This window comes from Lepidothrix coronata, unplaced genomic scaffold, assembly GCF_001604755.1.
Source record: "Lepidothrix coronata isolate B3197 unplaced genomic scaffold, Lepidothrix_coronata-1.0 Scaffold45, whole genome shotgun sequence".
NCBI classification, from domain to species: Eukaryota; Metazoa; Chordata; class Aves; order Passeriformes; family Pipridae; genus Lepidothrix; species Lepidothrix coronata.
Window position 1 is genome coordinate 1,009,725 of NW_016690225.1, and position 14,003 is coordinate 1,023,727.

A 14,003-nucleotide genomic window follows, 5' to 3' on the forward strand; every position below is an offset into this window, starting at 1 on the left:
TGGCAAGTTACAAATCACAGGATAAATCCTTGGTAATTTCTACCTTAAATTTCATCTATCAAGCACTTGGACTCCTGAATGTGATGTTCTGTAAATTTGGACCTCTGAAACATTAATTTTCAGTTGACTTATTTTTCAGCAGAAAGAAATGTAAATGGAGAAGGGAAAATAGTATCCAGCTCATTTTTCTATGGCCGTCTTAGCAGTGGAATAGGGAGCAAAACATTTTTATCATTCAGTACCATAGAGAGGACTGATCATCTTTGTGCAGCAGATCCTTTTAAGTGAATAGATATCCATGTCACAGAGGCATTTTTCCATAGTAGAATTATTTTCCTTCTCATTTTTCCGCTTCTGTGTAAAGTGGTGTTTTTTTTTTTTTTTTTTTTTTTTTTTTTTTTTTTTTTTTTTTTTTTTTTTTTTTTTTTTTTTTTTTTTTTGTGGTTTTTTTTTTTGTTGTTGTTGTTGTTTGTTTTTTTAGTGGGTTTGGGGTTAGTGCTTTCCAAATTTAAAATGGTTTTTAGGAATTAATTCTAGTTCTTGCTAAACCACTCTAAAAAAAGTATTGCATACTAATCACTGAGAGGACTCATCTGTCTTATTTTTAAGAAATTGAAGGAAAGTTTCCAAGTAAACATATAAAAATATGATCTTTACTGAACTGCAACAGCTATGTAACTACCCTGTGCTGTTCTGAGGAGCTTTTTGAGTACCTATATTATAAAGCTACAGGTTAAAATTTAACACTAATTATGACAGCTATATATTTATTGTGAAAACAAATGTAAATAGGTTCAAATCAATATCCAACAACAAAAATTAGTGTTTTTCATCAAATTGGAAGATGCTTTCAACTTGGCACCATAAACAAAGACTATTTTCCTGCCACATGTGTCTGCCTAGCTATATATGTGGACCACAGTTAATTTACCTACTACTAGGGAAGCACCTTGATGTTAAGGACATACCACCTGCTGTATTGTTTATTCTGTTTCTGCATCTATGAGTCCAGTTTTAATTTAGTATTGCAATGCCTTAACTCCCAGCTGAGAGCTTATAAAACAACTGAAGGTTAAATCATCAGTTAACATAATTGAAACCGGTTTCTTTTTTGCCTTTTTTCCCCACCCACTCTGCATGTAAATCTCTCTATTTGCTCCCGTGTTTTGATTTCTACAGCAGAAATCACTCCAAGTCTGCTTTGGGTGAAGATTCTCACTCAAATTGCCTGTGTAGGTAAAGTTTCGAACAACCAAAAGAAACAAAGATTAATCTAGGGATTTTCTGTGAAATTAAAGAAAAATCTCTGAGACGTAAGGCATTTTAGGCATTTTAAGCAATAAACTGGGTATTACAATATGCAAATGAATGAAAGGAAAGCGGCGGGGGAAGGAGAGGCATGGAGAGGGAAAGGTGACAGTTTTGCTGAGGAATTCTCCTGTCAGTTTCCCTAGGGAGGAGAGAAACAAAGTGGGGAGAAAGTGGGAGGAGAGCAGTGTGAAAAGGCTCTTGGATACCATGGAGATGGGTACAGTGTAAAAATCTGTATACTGTAGATAAGTAAGTGGGAGGTTGATATCAAACTCCTACCAGCCAGAAACTGGCTTTGTGCAGGGTAAACATGTTAAAGGGCTGGGGAGCAGGAAACATTGTTTAAGCCTTTGCCGTACTGTTTGCCTACTTAACACTTAGGAGAGTGAAGGGAAGGGACAAATAAATGTTTTCCAGCCTGTGCTTTTCAGTATGACTGTTCTCTTATCTATATTCAGTTTACTAGGAAGGGTAAATTATTTTCCATCGCTTTTTTTTTCCATTGAAGTTGTTTTGCTGCTCCAGATCTGCTCTTTTTTGTCTTTTCCTGTAATTTCAGACTTAGTTTGATTAACTGGGAGCTCATAATAAATTATAATGCTTTTCCATGGTTCGTGAATGTGAGGAAGAAAATGTGACAGATTCCTGAGGAACTAAATGTTACTTTATGTCTGAATAAGACAGTGTGTTTTTAAAATTCAGTCTTTGTATTACACTGCTTTGAAAGACTGTCTCTGCTCATTTTAGAATTTCTTTGTTCTCTGCTTCTAATTTTTATGCTTTCGATGCCTGTAAGACTGCTGTTATTTATATCCATGGCTATAGGAAAAATGCTGTAGTTTGTACATATGACATTGTACTTCCAAGAACTATTGAATTTTTTTTATTTTAAAATTTAGAAACACTGTAGAATGATGAGTGTGGTTTTCAGAAAATTGTTATTTATGCTATTGGTCCTTCCAAAAATGCAAGCTGCCTGCTGCCTGTGAATCAGAGTAAGGCACACTGATATTTTTTTATGTTTTATCCACAAGTTTAACTTTAGAATTATGCCCAAACAAGTGAATTACTTTTGTAAATGCTGTGCCTTCTGTAAAATTTAGAGGACTTGGATGAGGAAACTGTTCTTATCCCTGTCAGTTGTACCCTTTCCTTTTTGTTCAGGGGGGCTTCCTGGCCACAGACTGACTCATGAAGTTATAATAAAAGCAGAGTTTTGCAATGGCCCTGCCTATGCATGTGTGCATTCAGGAGGAAGCATGGTGCAGCAAGGTTCTTAAGACTTTGATTTCTTGTGCTGGAGGACACACAGACTGAGGTGTTTGTTCTCCTGGTTGTACTGAAGGTGTGTACTGGAAAAGTCCTGCAGGGAGGAATGGGGACGTGGGGTGCTGCTGTAGGGGCTGTACATGTCTGTCTCTTAGCAGCCTCATCCCTGGCTATTAACCTTGACCAAACAGCAACAGCGGTCTTTGTGAAAAATAAAAATGTCTCTATTCCCTAAAATATTTTCCTTTCTGAATTTTCAGAACCAGTGTGATGGTTCTTGATGTCTTCTTAGACATTAGAAGCCCAGGATTTCCTGACAGTGGCTGTGCTGGCCTCTTGTCTGTGGAGACTAACATGTGGTTTTTTAAGTTTCAGACTTTAAAGGGTGTGTGTTGACCTCCAAGGGAAAATGTGAAGAAGCCATCTCAGAGCGTGATTTTTAATTGGCTTTTTCTCAGGAACCACAAAAGAAAAGCAAAGTTTAAGCTACAGTTTTACTGATGTTGATATCACACAGGGCGTAAATTGTAGATTTAAAAGTTGGATTACAATGAGGTATTGTGTGCTTCATGTACAGATTGTTGCTGGTAGGACCACCAAAGTTGGTTGTCTATACCAAAATAGGTGATTTTAATATGTAAATCTGTGAAGAAAAGGGTTATAGGTGCTGGTAAGCTCCAACAGCATTTCTCACTGGCTGACAGAAGCATCAGAGCATGGTGGATGCGGTGAACCACAAACTTGGGATCTTCTCTGTCCCTATTCCATTCAGTTTTCTACTCTGGAGTTTTGAGTTGTCTACTGGAACTGGCTGTGTGGAGAGGGAAATGCTGTGCTTTGGAATTTGGACCTGAGTGTTTTATGACAAGATGCTGTGACTGCAGGGCCACGTGTGCAAAATGAGGAACAACAACATCATTGACTGATAACATACTCTCTTTCTAAGTAGAGCATTTTTAAATATGGTCTTGGGTTCTTTTACACAACTTTTGATATTGTAGTTAATGTGAGAAAGTGAAACTAACTTTACAGGCAGGTAATAAGCAGCTAATTTTATAAGATTCTTCTCTGTTTGCAGTTCCTAATGAGTGGAGTTCAGATTTACATCACCTGATAGCTAATTTGATGCAAATGCAGTGTTCCAGCAATCATTGGCTCTTCTTCATGTGATTTTAAAAATATATGTACAGTAACGCCTGTTTCTTTGTTGCCACAGGTTCTGCCTGGCATACTGCAGAAGCATTGCTGCATTTTACCTGACAGGAACACAGGTAAACTTTTTTCTTAATGAGTTAACATTGTAATATGATTTGGAGAAATGCAAACACAAATTGAATTATATTGAGAAGCCTTGTTTGCTATTTATGGCCACTGAAGTTATCTTATAGGGAGTGATTAATTGGATGTTTTGTTTAAATTACCTGCTTTCATGTGAAGACTGTGTATTCTGTTAATTTTCTGGAGCTGTTGCAGTTGTAGAGGTTGCTATCAGGTCTTGCTTATAAAGGTATTTGTATGAACTTCTGAAGCATTTCTGTGTTGTTAATTATAAAGTTACGACTTTGTCAAGAAAGGAGATTTAATACTGAAGTCTGGAGTCTGGTCCTCTTGATTCACAAAGGTGCCAAGCATGAAGTCACACACAGCTCTTACTGCAGATAAATGCTTGCTCTATGCTTATTTTTCAGAGTAGAGGAGTAGACTGGAGTAGTAGACTAAAGGGGTAGACAGAATGAGTATCACGAATGATGCCAGAGGAAAATTAGAGTTGTTTGCAGGAGGAAACTTAGAGTAGTGTGTTTGTGACCAGAACAAATCAATTGATGAGAATGATATTGGGTGAGAAGAAAGTTATGATTTAATTTTACATTCTTTTATGACAGGAAAAAAACAATTTCTTTAAAATAAGTTTTAAAATCCTTTCAATAATATTATAAATTGAGTTAAAGTGACTGTGTATGCAACTGTGAGTATGATTTGACAGACTAATTTCAGAGAAGTAGGAGGAAAAATATAGTTTTTTCTTTGATATCTTCTTAACAGAATATATATGATTGCTTGCATCTCTTAAGGCTACATCCCCTCTTCCCCTAGTAGCTACCATTAAAATAAACTGATTTGCTCCTTGGCTTGCAACTAATTGTATTTCAGGCACAGTTTGCACTAAAGGTAATTACAGAGAGAACTTGAGAACTATGTTGAACTGTAGAGGGACTTGTGGTTACCTGCAAATGCTCAAAAGAAATTTAAAATCTGATTTCCATTTTATCTGTGAACACGATAGAAGTACTACAGTAAGACAGGTAATAATATACCCTTTCTAGCAAGAATTTGTAAGTTCATAATTAGTCTGAAGACAGACTTTGGCTTTCGTAATAATTTCAAGATTTCCTGAAAAGTGGACTTGGTGTAACGACCTCAGCTCAGTCTGTGTGCTCCTTTTCTAGTATCCTGTGCCAATTATTTTGATTCTTTTATTTGTAATATAAGAACTCGATCCAGATTCCATTGACAACCAAACTCTTCTCAACTTATACGTAAGTGTATCGCGTGGATATCAAAGCCAGTGTTGCATGAAGTAATGGTCTGGGTATGGGCAGTAAGACGGACCATTTATCTAGAGAGGGTATAACATGCCTTTATAACCAATATCAAGAAAGCCACGTATCTAAAATCTCAGTCACCTTCAAAAGTGCCTTCATTTGGGCATAAAAAAAAGGAAGGCTCTTCCTAATGTAAAATTTGTTTTTGAAAACTTTGAACTAAGCTCTTTGAAGAGGAAACCTATCAGGTTTACGTAGGTAACAACTGCTGGACAACTCAAGCATACTTATGTGTGAAAATAGTTGTAAGTTCTATTGCTGCTGTGTGACTGCTGCAGGAAGTATTTTTATGCCTACCTACTGTATAGTGGGAAGTTGCCAGCAAGTGCAAAGTAAATTATGTCTGTGTTCCATTGTCCCCACTTCCCCCATTTACAGTGTTTAAATACTTGGCAAAGAGAAGGAGAAGGAGAGTTTAGACAGGCCATGGGGGATTTTTAAACTCCTTTTTGCAGGAAAAGAATGACTAAATTTGTGTTTGATTCACTGAGTCTCTTAGAGATAAATGACCCTTCGTGTTGTTTGATTACATCTAAATCAACTACTCCAAACTAAGAAGAAATTCATTAAATATGGGTAAATGTGGAATGTACTATTTGCATTCGAATGTATACATCAGACATAATCTTGTCCAGCTCCATTCTCAGTAAATGAGCCCAGAAAAATTGCCTGATTGCGAGCTGTAGGTCTGTTTGCATTCAGCTGTTGACATTTGGAGGAACTGAGCAATATACAGGCTTGGATGTTGTTCCTAATGATGAGAGAAGGATAAAGAGAGATGGACTAGGGGGAGGGATGGGAGAAGAAAGAGGGGAAGAATCATATAACGAGACCGACAAAACTGTTAGGGAAGAACACAGATGCTGTAGGGAGTATGGGTGGGTGAAAGGGAGAGGTGCAGTAGTAGTTTCTCCACTTATTTATATCCATTCAACACTTCAAGTGTAGCCAGCTTGGTGGTCTTTGGCTCCTCATTCAAGAGTGCCTTCATGACCAGCCTCTCTCATGCTGTTGCACTGGAGCTGCACCTCAGAGAAAGAAACAAGCCCTTGGGAACAGCAGGGCCAGTGCTGCCAGGCCATTCTTTCATCTGGCTGCCCTTCAGACCTAGCCTGTTTGATTCTTGGAGAATATATGCATTTAATCTTAAAAGTAATATGCCCCTGGATTGCCTGTACTCTAGAAAATTGTGCATATTGCTGTCCTTTCCTACACTGTGTAGGACACTGAAGTAACCACACTTTGTGGTACTGATATTCTGTATTTGTAAACTGGAGAAAAGAACTATGCATGGAAAGAAGGGTACATGGCAGCAATGATCTCCTTCCCGTGGTGATGATTTGTTAGTACTCCTACCATGAACTTTTATTCTCAGTGCTTATAACTAAGCGATAAAAATATCTCCTGCAGAAACTTTTAAAAGGGAGCATAAAAAATGTAATTCAGCTGTTCCACAGCAATGCAATTTTGGAAGAAGGTACATATTTAACAAGATTAGGTATTTCAAAGGTTAAAGAATGATTAATTTTCAAACATGTAAGGCATTTACAGAATTTCATTCTCTAAATATAACATTGAATACTGCTAGTTGGCTGCTTGCATTAAACTTTGCTAATAGACAGTGATGTTTCATTTCTTAAGTGTTAATTTATTTGTGGCTTTCCATTAATCATATTTTCATTGCTAAATTAAAAGTTCATATAGCATGCACTTGCATAGTATGTGCTCATTATCATGTTAGCTAATATCCAGAACCTGTATTTATGACATAATCTGTGCCTCAAGAGGCAAAAGATCCCAGACCAGACATGTTTATTCTGCACTTCTATTTTATATACCATAATCATACTGTAAGAATTTTATTGATGTCCCTGCTAAGTTTTTTCCATGTCTTGGAACTGAACCAGCCAGCAACAACTGGGATGCATTAGCAGTTATAAAGTTAATTGGAAGAAAAGCAGTTACATGCTCTGTACAGGCATTAGTAACAAGATCGTAAGGGGAAACAGTGTGAATGACCTGGTAGGGAGCAGCTTCCTTATTTTCTTGAATTATAACCCTCTTTCTCTCCAGCTCCAGCTGGGAGAAATAACCCACCCCTTTTGATGGACATCCACCATCCTCTGTGTACATATGCAGCTGGCTCATACTCCCTTTATAAATATTTCCTAGCAATGATCCGTCCCCTGTTAATGGGAAATCTTCAGCGAAATCAGAAGTCCCTCCCATTTCTGCATGGTCACTTCTGTAAACCTTAGGCAGATGCTGAGGCTGTCCTTCCCTGCTCCCTCCCCCCTTAGAGAGCTGTTCACGCAGTATGAGCACTACACTTGGTTTGTACCCTCAAAATGAAGATAGCCGTTAAATGCAATATGTTTTGGCATTCCTAAACAAAAAACTGAGGGGTTAAAATGCAGATTTGAAACAGAAAAGTGAATGTACGCTGCTGTGTGTTGCTTTTTATTTAAATTTATGTATTTTTTAAATTTATTTTTATTTCCAGTCTTGCTTGAAATAGAACTCTTCAGGCAGTACATGTGGGTTGTTTAGATGTAGAAAATTTCATGCAAATAAAAAGAGGAAATATATCTGAAAACTTATGCTTTTGTGTATGCTGTGTTTAAGCAGTCTTAGAGCAGATAAGTGAATTATTTGGGGTTTGATTTTTATTTATCCCAGGGCTCCTTGTACCATGATCTAGCACAATAAATGATCCTCAAGGTGAGCACAAATATACTTGGTGCAGTAAAACGTGACTTATCAATGGGACTCATTAATAGAAGGCGCTTGGTGTGATTTTTACCATTGCTACAGCTGTTAAATGGACACTCTTGCACTGCTGAGATGCTGATAGCTGTGTGCTTTGTCTGCCTCTGTGGTGCTCTTGATACACAATTATTAGTTTCCAAATTGCACGAAAAGCTTCTGTACTATTTTTTTCCGTTGTAGCCATGAGTTTGATATGTTGTGGACTGCAAATTTGGGCTTATTTTTTCCACTGAAGATCCCAAAGAAAGGAATGAATCAACAACAGTTGCTAGCAGCTTCTTGGGCTGATTCTTTCTTTGAAGTTTTAGCATGAATTTCCCCTCTCATTGTGAAGGGGAACATAGGTACAATAAAGAGCACTGGCACTGATCATACTGACTTTATTCTGATAAATAGCTCTTTGAGCAACACTTTGAGCAACACTCTTTAAAAAAAAATAAAAAGGAAAAGATATTTCTGCTGTCTCAAGTTTCTTCATCATCCATTTTCAGATCAGCTCTTATGTACTGATATTGATCTTGCACAAGATGTGAAATCTTTCATTATAATCATCCTCTTTTGTCCACTGCATTGGCTAAAATTACACTGAAAAAAAGTGTGACCAATGTTCTGCTTTCTGCAAAGAATGAATAATATCTGCTTTAGAGAGTGGTAATTGCTTTATATACAAAAGCGGGAGTTTAATAATAACCAATCTCTTCATTGGGTAAACTACAGCCCAAGACAGGAATGTTTCATCCTTGCTTGTTTGCTTTTCTTCCTGTTGCTTGAAGAGCAAATATTGAACAGAAGAAAAATCTAAGATGGTATTAAATAGAATTCCTGCACTAAACTTTACTAAATTGGATAAAGAAGTCAACATTACTTTTTTTTTCCCTTTAACTATATCTACAACAGTATTGCCTTACTAGCTTTTAAAATAAAAGGTGAATTGGTGCTCAAAACCAAGTGTTTTATAGCTAGCAAATATGTTACTAGTGCTAGTTAGTTTTATATATTTATTTATTTATTTATTTATGCATTTATTGAAGTACAATGGATGTTTGTGGGAAAAGCCATCCAGATAAGTGGGCTACCAATGCGTGTGTATGAACTGTACAGCAGCCAGTTTGACTTCACATAAGGAATTACAGGATAATGTTCAGAAGCCAAAGTACTGTTACAGAAATAACTTAGCATATTATCTTCCATCCGAATATTTTGAAGTACTTAATTAATTGTGATGAATTTTTGTCTTGTGCCATTGTGATAAAGAAATTTATTCCTACGTTCCAAAGAGGAAGTCAGATTATCAGCTGCTGCAACGCAAGAATATTCACTAGGGTTAGTATCATCCTCTTTAGAACTTCTTTGCTGAAACTGAGATTGTCCTTTTGCTTTCAAGATGTAGCTATAGATTTTTAGACAGTTCCTGCAGATTTCACCTGCTGTCTGCTTGCTGAGTTCAACATGAGCATTTTCATTCAGATGTTCAGCTGCAGGCTGCCTGCTGGTACTTTCCAGCCCAGTTTCCATGGAAATGGAAATTAGAGGGGTGAAAATAAAGAAAGAATAAGTATTTTCTTAATCTTCTAGTTAAGCTGGAAGTTCTCATACCTTGGCATTAAGGTCATTTTGCTTCTAGTTAGATAGGCATATGATACCAACTTCTGAAAATTCAAAAATAAATAAAACTTGTCATTGGAGCTGTTATAAACAATACCTGTTACCATGACTCTGTAGAGGTGTTGGGAATCACTAGCAAAGGATGAAGAAGGGAGAACTGAACTGAACTGTGCAAGGATAAACTGATGAAAGGGTGTGAGGCAATACCCTATGGCCATTTTAGACTTAGTACTGCTAGATCTATCTAGAACAAGGAACTATACACTTGCACTCTCAAACTAGCCAGGAGACTGCCTTGTCTTATTGGATCTGTGTCTGCCTAAGATTGTCCATCTCGATCCACTAAAATCTGGTCTCTAGGTGTTCAAAAATATAGGCAGTTTGGGGTAGACTCATACTTCAAAGGAGTCAGGTCTATGATCAGATCTATGATCAGGTCTATGATCAGATCAATAGGACCTCAGACTTCAGTATCAAGACTTCCAGCTATAAAGCTAATCAACACATATTAGTCCACTTAAAATAATTGGACAGGCTAGAAGACTTTGGATATGTGGGAGCATGAAAATGTTTTAAGGCTCCAGCTGGTGCAGATCTCTGTGCCATTCTGGTTATGGTGTAAAAAAGCATGATCACAGCACAACATGTCAGTGCTTCAGTCTTTGCATGGCATCCTAGTTAGTTGCAAGCATAGTACAAAGTCCTTTTTGGAGTTCAAGGTCCTCCACTACAACTGGTTCCTCCCAAGAGATGTTTTTACCCTTTTATTGCTGTTATGAAAAGTCACAGTTGTGCTTCACCCAAAACTATGTAGTCTTAAAAACAAAAAAACTGAGCAAGAGACTTCACTGATGCTTAGATGTCACGTTAAATGTTCCAAGATCGATAAAACGTGCTCCCCTGAAGGGCAAGTGCTGCCTAACACCTGTGCTCTCGGGACTGGATGTATACTGATAGCTGTAAAATAGCACTTTCACAACAGTCTCACCCTCTTATGTGTGAGGGGAGCAGGGACTGAAGAAGGTGCTCTAACTTGAAGTTTATTCTAGAGGCAGACGTGAGCATGTGTGTTTGCAGTCTCTTTGCCTAACATCATATGAGTCCTGGAAGCTAAAGGTATGTAGGAAGGAAATTCTATCCAGAAAACAGCATCCCTTTCAAGAAAGCTTACTTGACCTTTATTTCTGAAATGTTTTATAGAGCATTCCAATACATATAGCTCAGCTGCTGAAGGAAAAGAGAACTGTGCATCATCATCAGCAGAAACTGCAGGCAGCTCTGATAATTGATCTTATTAGTAATGAAACTAAGTCTTGCTAAATGAAAGCGTATGTAGAATGACTGCTTCCTATATGCCACAGTTGGAGATTTTTATTTTTTAGGGTTTTCAGCTATTTGTGAAACAGATGGTTGCCCAGGCTGTATGTAAATCACATGGACTGAGGAGCTGTGTGTGTGTACTGTACACGGGCACTCTCTTGTGGAGGAACACAGTTTTGAAGTCCACTGCCAAAATATATGTCTTGGCCAACACAGTGCAGTGTGTGGGTAGAGTTAAAGAGTGTGGAACTGAGCAGACAAATCAAAAGTAAGACATTTCTACTCATAAAGGGAGTAAAGTAGAATGTTGGTACATTTTTCTAGAACAGCTGTAAGTCAATGGTGAGGAGCACAGGGAATTCTTATAGATCTCAGAGGAATATAGCTATAATGCTGGAGGACTCTTGAATTAATTTTTTATGTGAGTACAGTAGACCACACTGATATTTCATTACCACTAGAGGAATTTGACTATGGGCCAAAAGAATTTATTCCCTTACCTTTTAAAGGTCTCAGAAGTGCCTACAGAAAAGTATCTTCATTTCTTGCTTCAGTAGCGTGTTGCCTCTCCAGCTACTTTGATGCACCTTGGAAGCAAGGACAGATCTCTTGGCTGATATGCATTAATCATACATAAGTCAATTGTGTAAAGTATAGAAGCAATAGATATGTTTTATTTGCTATCATTTTACAACGTGTGAATTATATTCCTTTTCTCCTTAAATTGCAATTCAGCTATTCAACTAGATTGTTATCCTAAAAAGATGTCAGTTCTTGATCTGGGAAGACACCCAGTCCTGAGAGGAGGAAGCAATGGAACAGCACTGGAAGTGACCACCAATCCTTTATTCCAGATTCACATCAGTTGTATTGCAATTGGAATTTGTTGGGAGCTCTTCAAGATTTTGAAGAGCAAAACATTTTTTTTTCAGGGTTTTGGGAATAATAGAATTTGTCATAAAAGTTTTCTTGCAAAAAGAATGTGTTAGAAAAAAATAAGGACTAGAATTCACATTGATAAATTCTAAAACCAAATCTGTTTTAAGAAACTATTGTTTGCTTCATCCTTTTCCATACACCCCCACCCACTCCTCCACTGCCCCTTTTTACTAGAAGAGTGGGAGAGTATGGGGAATTGGGTTCTGTATCTAAGATGCTCACTGTGTTAGATGACTTTTATTTTCATAAGATGCCTGAACAATGTTTGCCTGCTTTAAGGCATGCTCCATAATTTGGAGTAGTCTGCCTCATGTTTTGTACTAGTATTTAACTCCCTAGGATAGAATAACAGATTAAAAAATACGTAGCATACAAGCATTGCCACGATTAAAACCATCGGAGCTCTCTTTCATTCTAGTTGTGCATTTTCCAGAAAAGGACATCTCACTTCCACTGACATACTGGTGGAGACTTCTTCCAGACATACCTTTTTTCTTTCAACTGACTTTGTTAATGTGCACTTTTTCTTGTCCTTCCTATTTCTTCTTGTATTAGCTGATGGGGTGGGAGTACTAAAACATACATTTTGTCGTCAAAACATCTGAGCTGTTCATGCTTTCCATTTAAAGATAACCTACAGTGATATTCTCTATGCTTAAAATGGTTTTACGTTGCTAGAATGATTTTATTTGTAATAATGCTGTATGACGCAGTTCTCCTGCCTTTTGGGATACTGTAACATAATAGGAGCTGTAAATAACAGCTGCTAATGTCTACAGTCATGCACAACAGGCAGTAATTTAACCATTTGTCTCCCTTCTGTCATGATGGGAAATAGCAAACATTTCTGCCCCAATACTGCATATGATCCCCAAAGCTGTTAGTGGTGCTTATTGTAGAAATATATTTCCAGAAGCAGTGCTGCACCCTGTGCACTTGAGACTAAATGGTAGCAAATGCTTCCATGCATGAGGTTTATTCATCTCAGTATGACTCTGCACTGGGTAAGACACAAACTGTATCTCCAGAGAATCTCTCTCAGTCTGCCAGGCAAGAGGAGTGATGCTGTTGAGCAGGGAAAACCAGAGGAAGAGCCTAGAAACAGCAAAAACTGTCCTATTAGTTTATCTTCTTGAGGCAAAGATTATTGGGGCAGGAAAGGAGCAGAGAAGATGAAGGTGTTTCACCATAAGGGAGGCTAATATTTCAGTATACCTCTGTGAAAGTCATTGTACAAGATTATATGCATGTTATCACTTGTAGATTGCATTAATTTTATTAAAATCTGTTGATTTGCTAGACTTAGGTAATTAAATGCTTAAGTGAGGAAGTGTGAATTTGTAGTTGGCCAAAGCTGCTGTCCCAGAGTCCCCCAGGTCTTATCTGGACACAGCTTAAAATCAGGGAAGAAGTGAGGGGTAATAGTACCAGAGAAACTACGAGAAGCATAACTCATAACTGTGCTCATCTGACAGCAAGCCCTCGGGATGAATCATCTGAAGATTTTCAGTGGTATATATAGGAAACCTAAACTTACCAAAGAGTAACTATGGGATGACAAAAAGCCATGGGGGCATTTGCAGTTTTTCTTACCTTATGTAATGGCTTCTTGAATGTCCTTTATAAACTGAGGACAGATCCTCTGTACTGTGCCATTAAAACTTCTTGTGAGCCAGGAGCCTCCATACTGAACATGGGCAGAACAATGCTGGAGGCTTCAGCTGACAGAAGTTTAATTCATGAACCACCTTCACAAATATATTTGGAAATTGTGAGTCACAGAAATCAGCCCACAAGGCATAAGAAATTACATCATGGTTAAGCTGCAGGTGATTGCAAATGTAAGGGATAAGATACCACATAAGCTTCAGGAAAGGGAAGTATATATTGAAAATGCTTCACTGCTTTTTGCTCCCATTCTCATTTGGAGGGCAGTCGGAGGAAGCAATACAAAATTGAAAAGCCTGAAGAGGAAGGACCAGCATGGCATGAACTGTTAATACCATGTGTTAAAGGATGTGTCCTTTCTTTTTGTTACCATAAAGACTTGGAAATCATGTACAATCATGAGTGCCTCTGCTTTAGGACTAGTGATCCATGCTTCATATACCTGAGTATGAGTCTTGATGATGTATTTGCACTAAATATATATATAATGATTCTTTACAAAAAATCATTAGAATTTGT

At 37.6% G+C, this 14,003-nt stretch overlaps 1 protein-coding gene and 1 long non-coding RNA gene across 5 annotated transcripts in view; one reads left to right on the plus strand and one right to left on the minus strand.

Moving 5' to 3' along the window:
- Window positions 1–14,003, plus strand: part of DLGAP2 (DLG associated protein 2) — a 455,132-nt gene that overhangs the window by 70,856 nt on the left and 370,273 nt on the right. For all 3 annotated transcript variants that reach the window (XM_017814543.1, XM_017814542.1, XM_017814544.1), the window contains one exon: window positions 3,797–3,851. In XM_017814543.1, the coding sequence (XP_017670032.1) occupies window positions 3,797–3,851 (55 nt within the window). The remainder of the gene's footprint in view (window positions 1–3,796; window positions 3,852–14,003) is intronic.
- On the minus strand, window positions 8,416–13,543 carry LOC108497157. Of its 2 annotated transcripts, none has more exons than XR_001874702.1 (3): window positions 13,410–13,543; window positions 11,378–11,464; window positions 8,416–8,526 (listed from the first exon to the last, which is right to left on the minus strand). It is a non-coding gene; the product is annotated as an uncharacterized LOC108497157 (long non-coding RNA). The 2 variants fall into 2 exon arrangements; XR_001874701.1 differs by having other exon boundaries at window positions 8,416–8,568.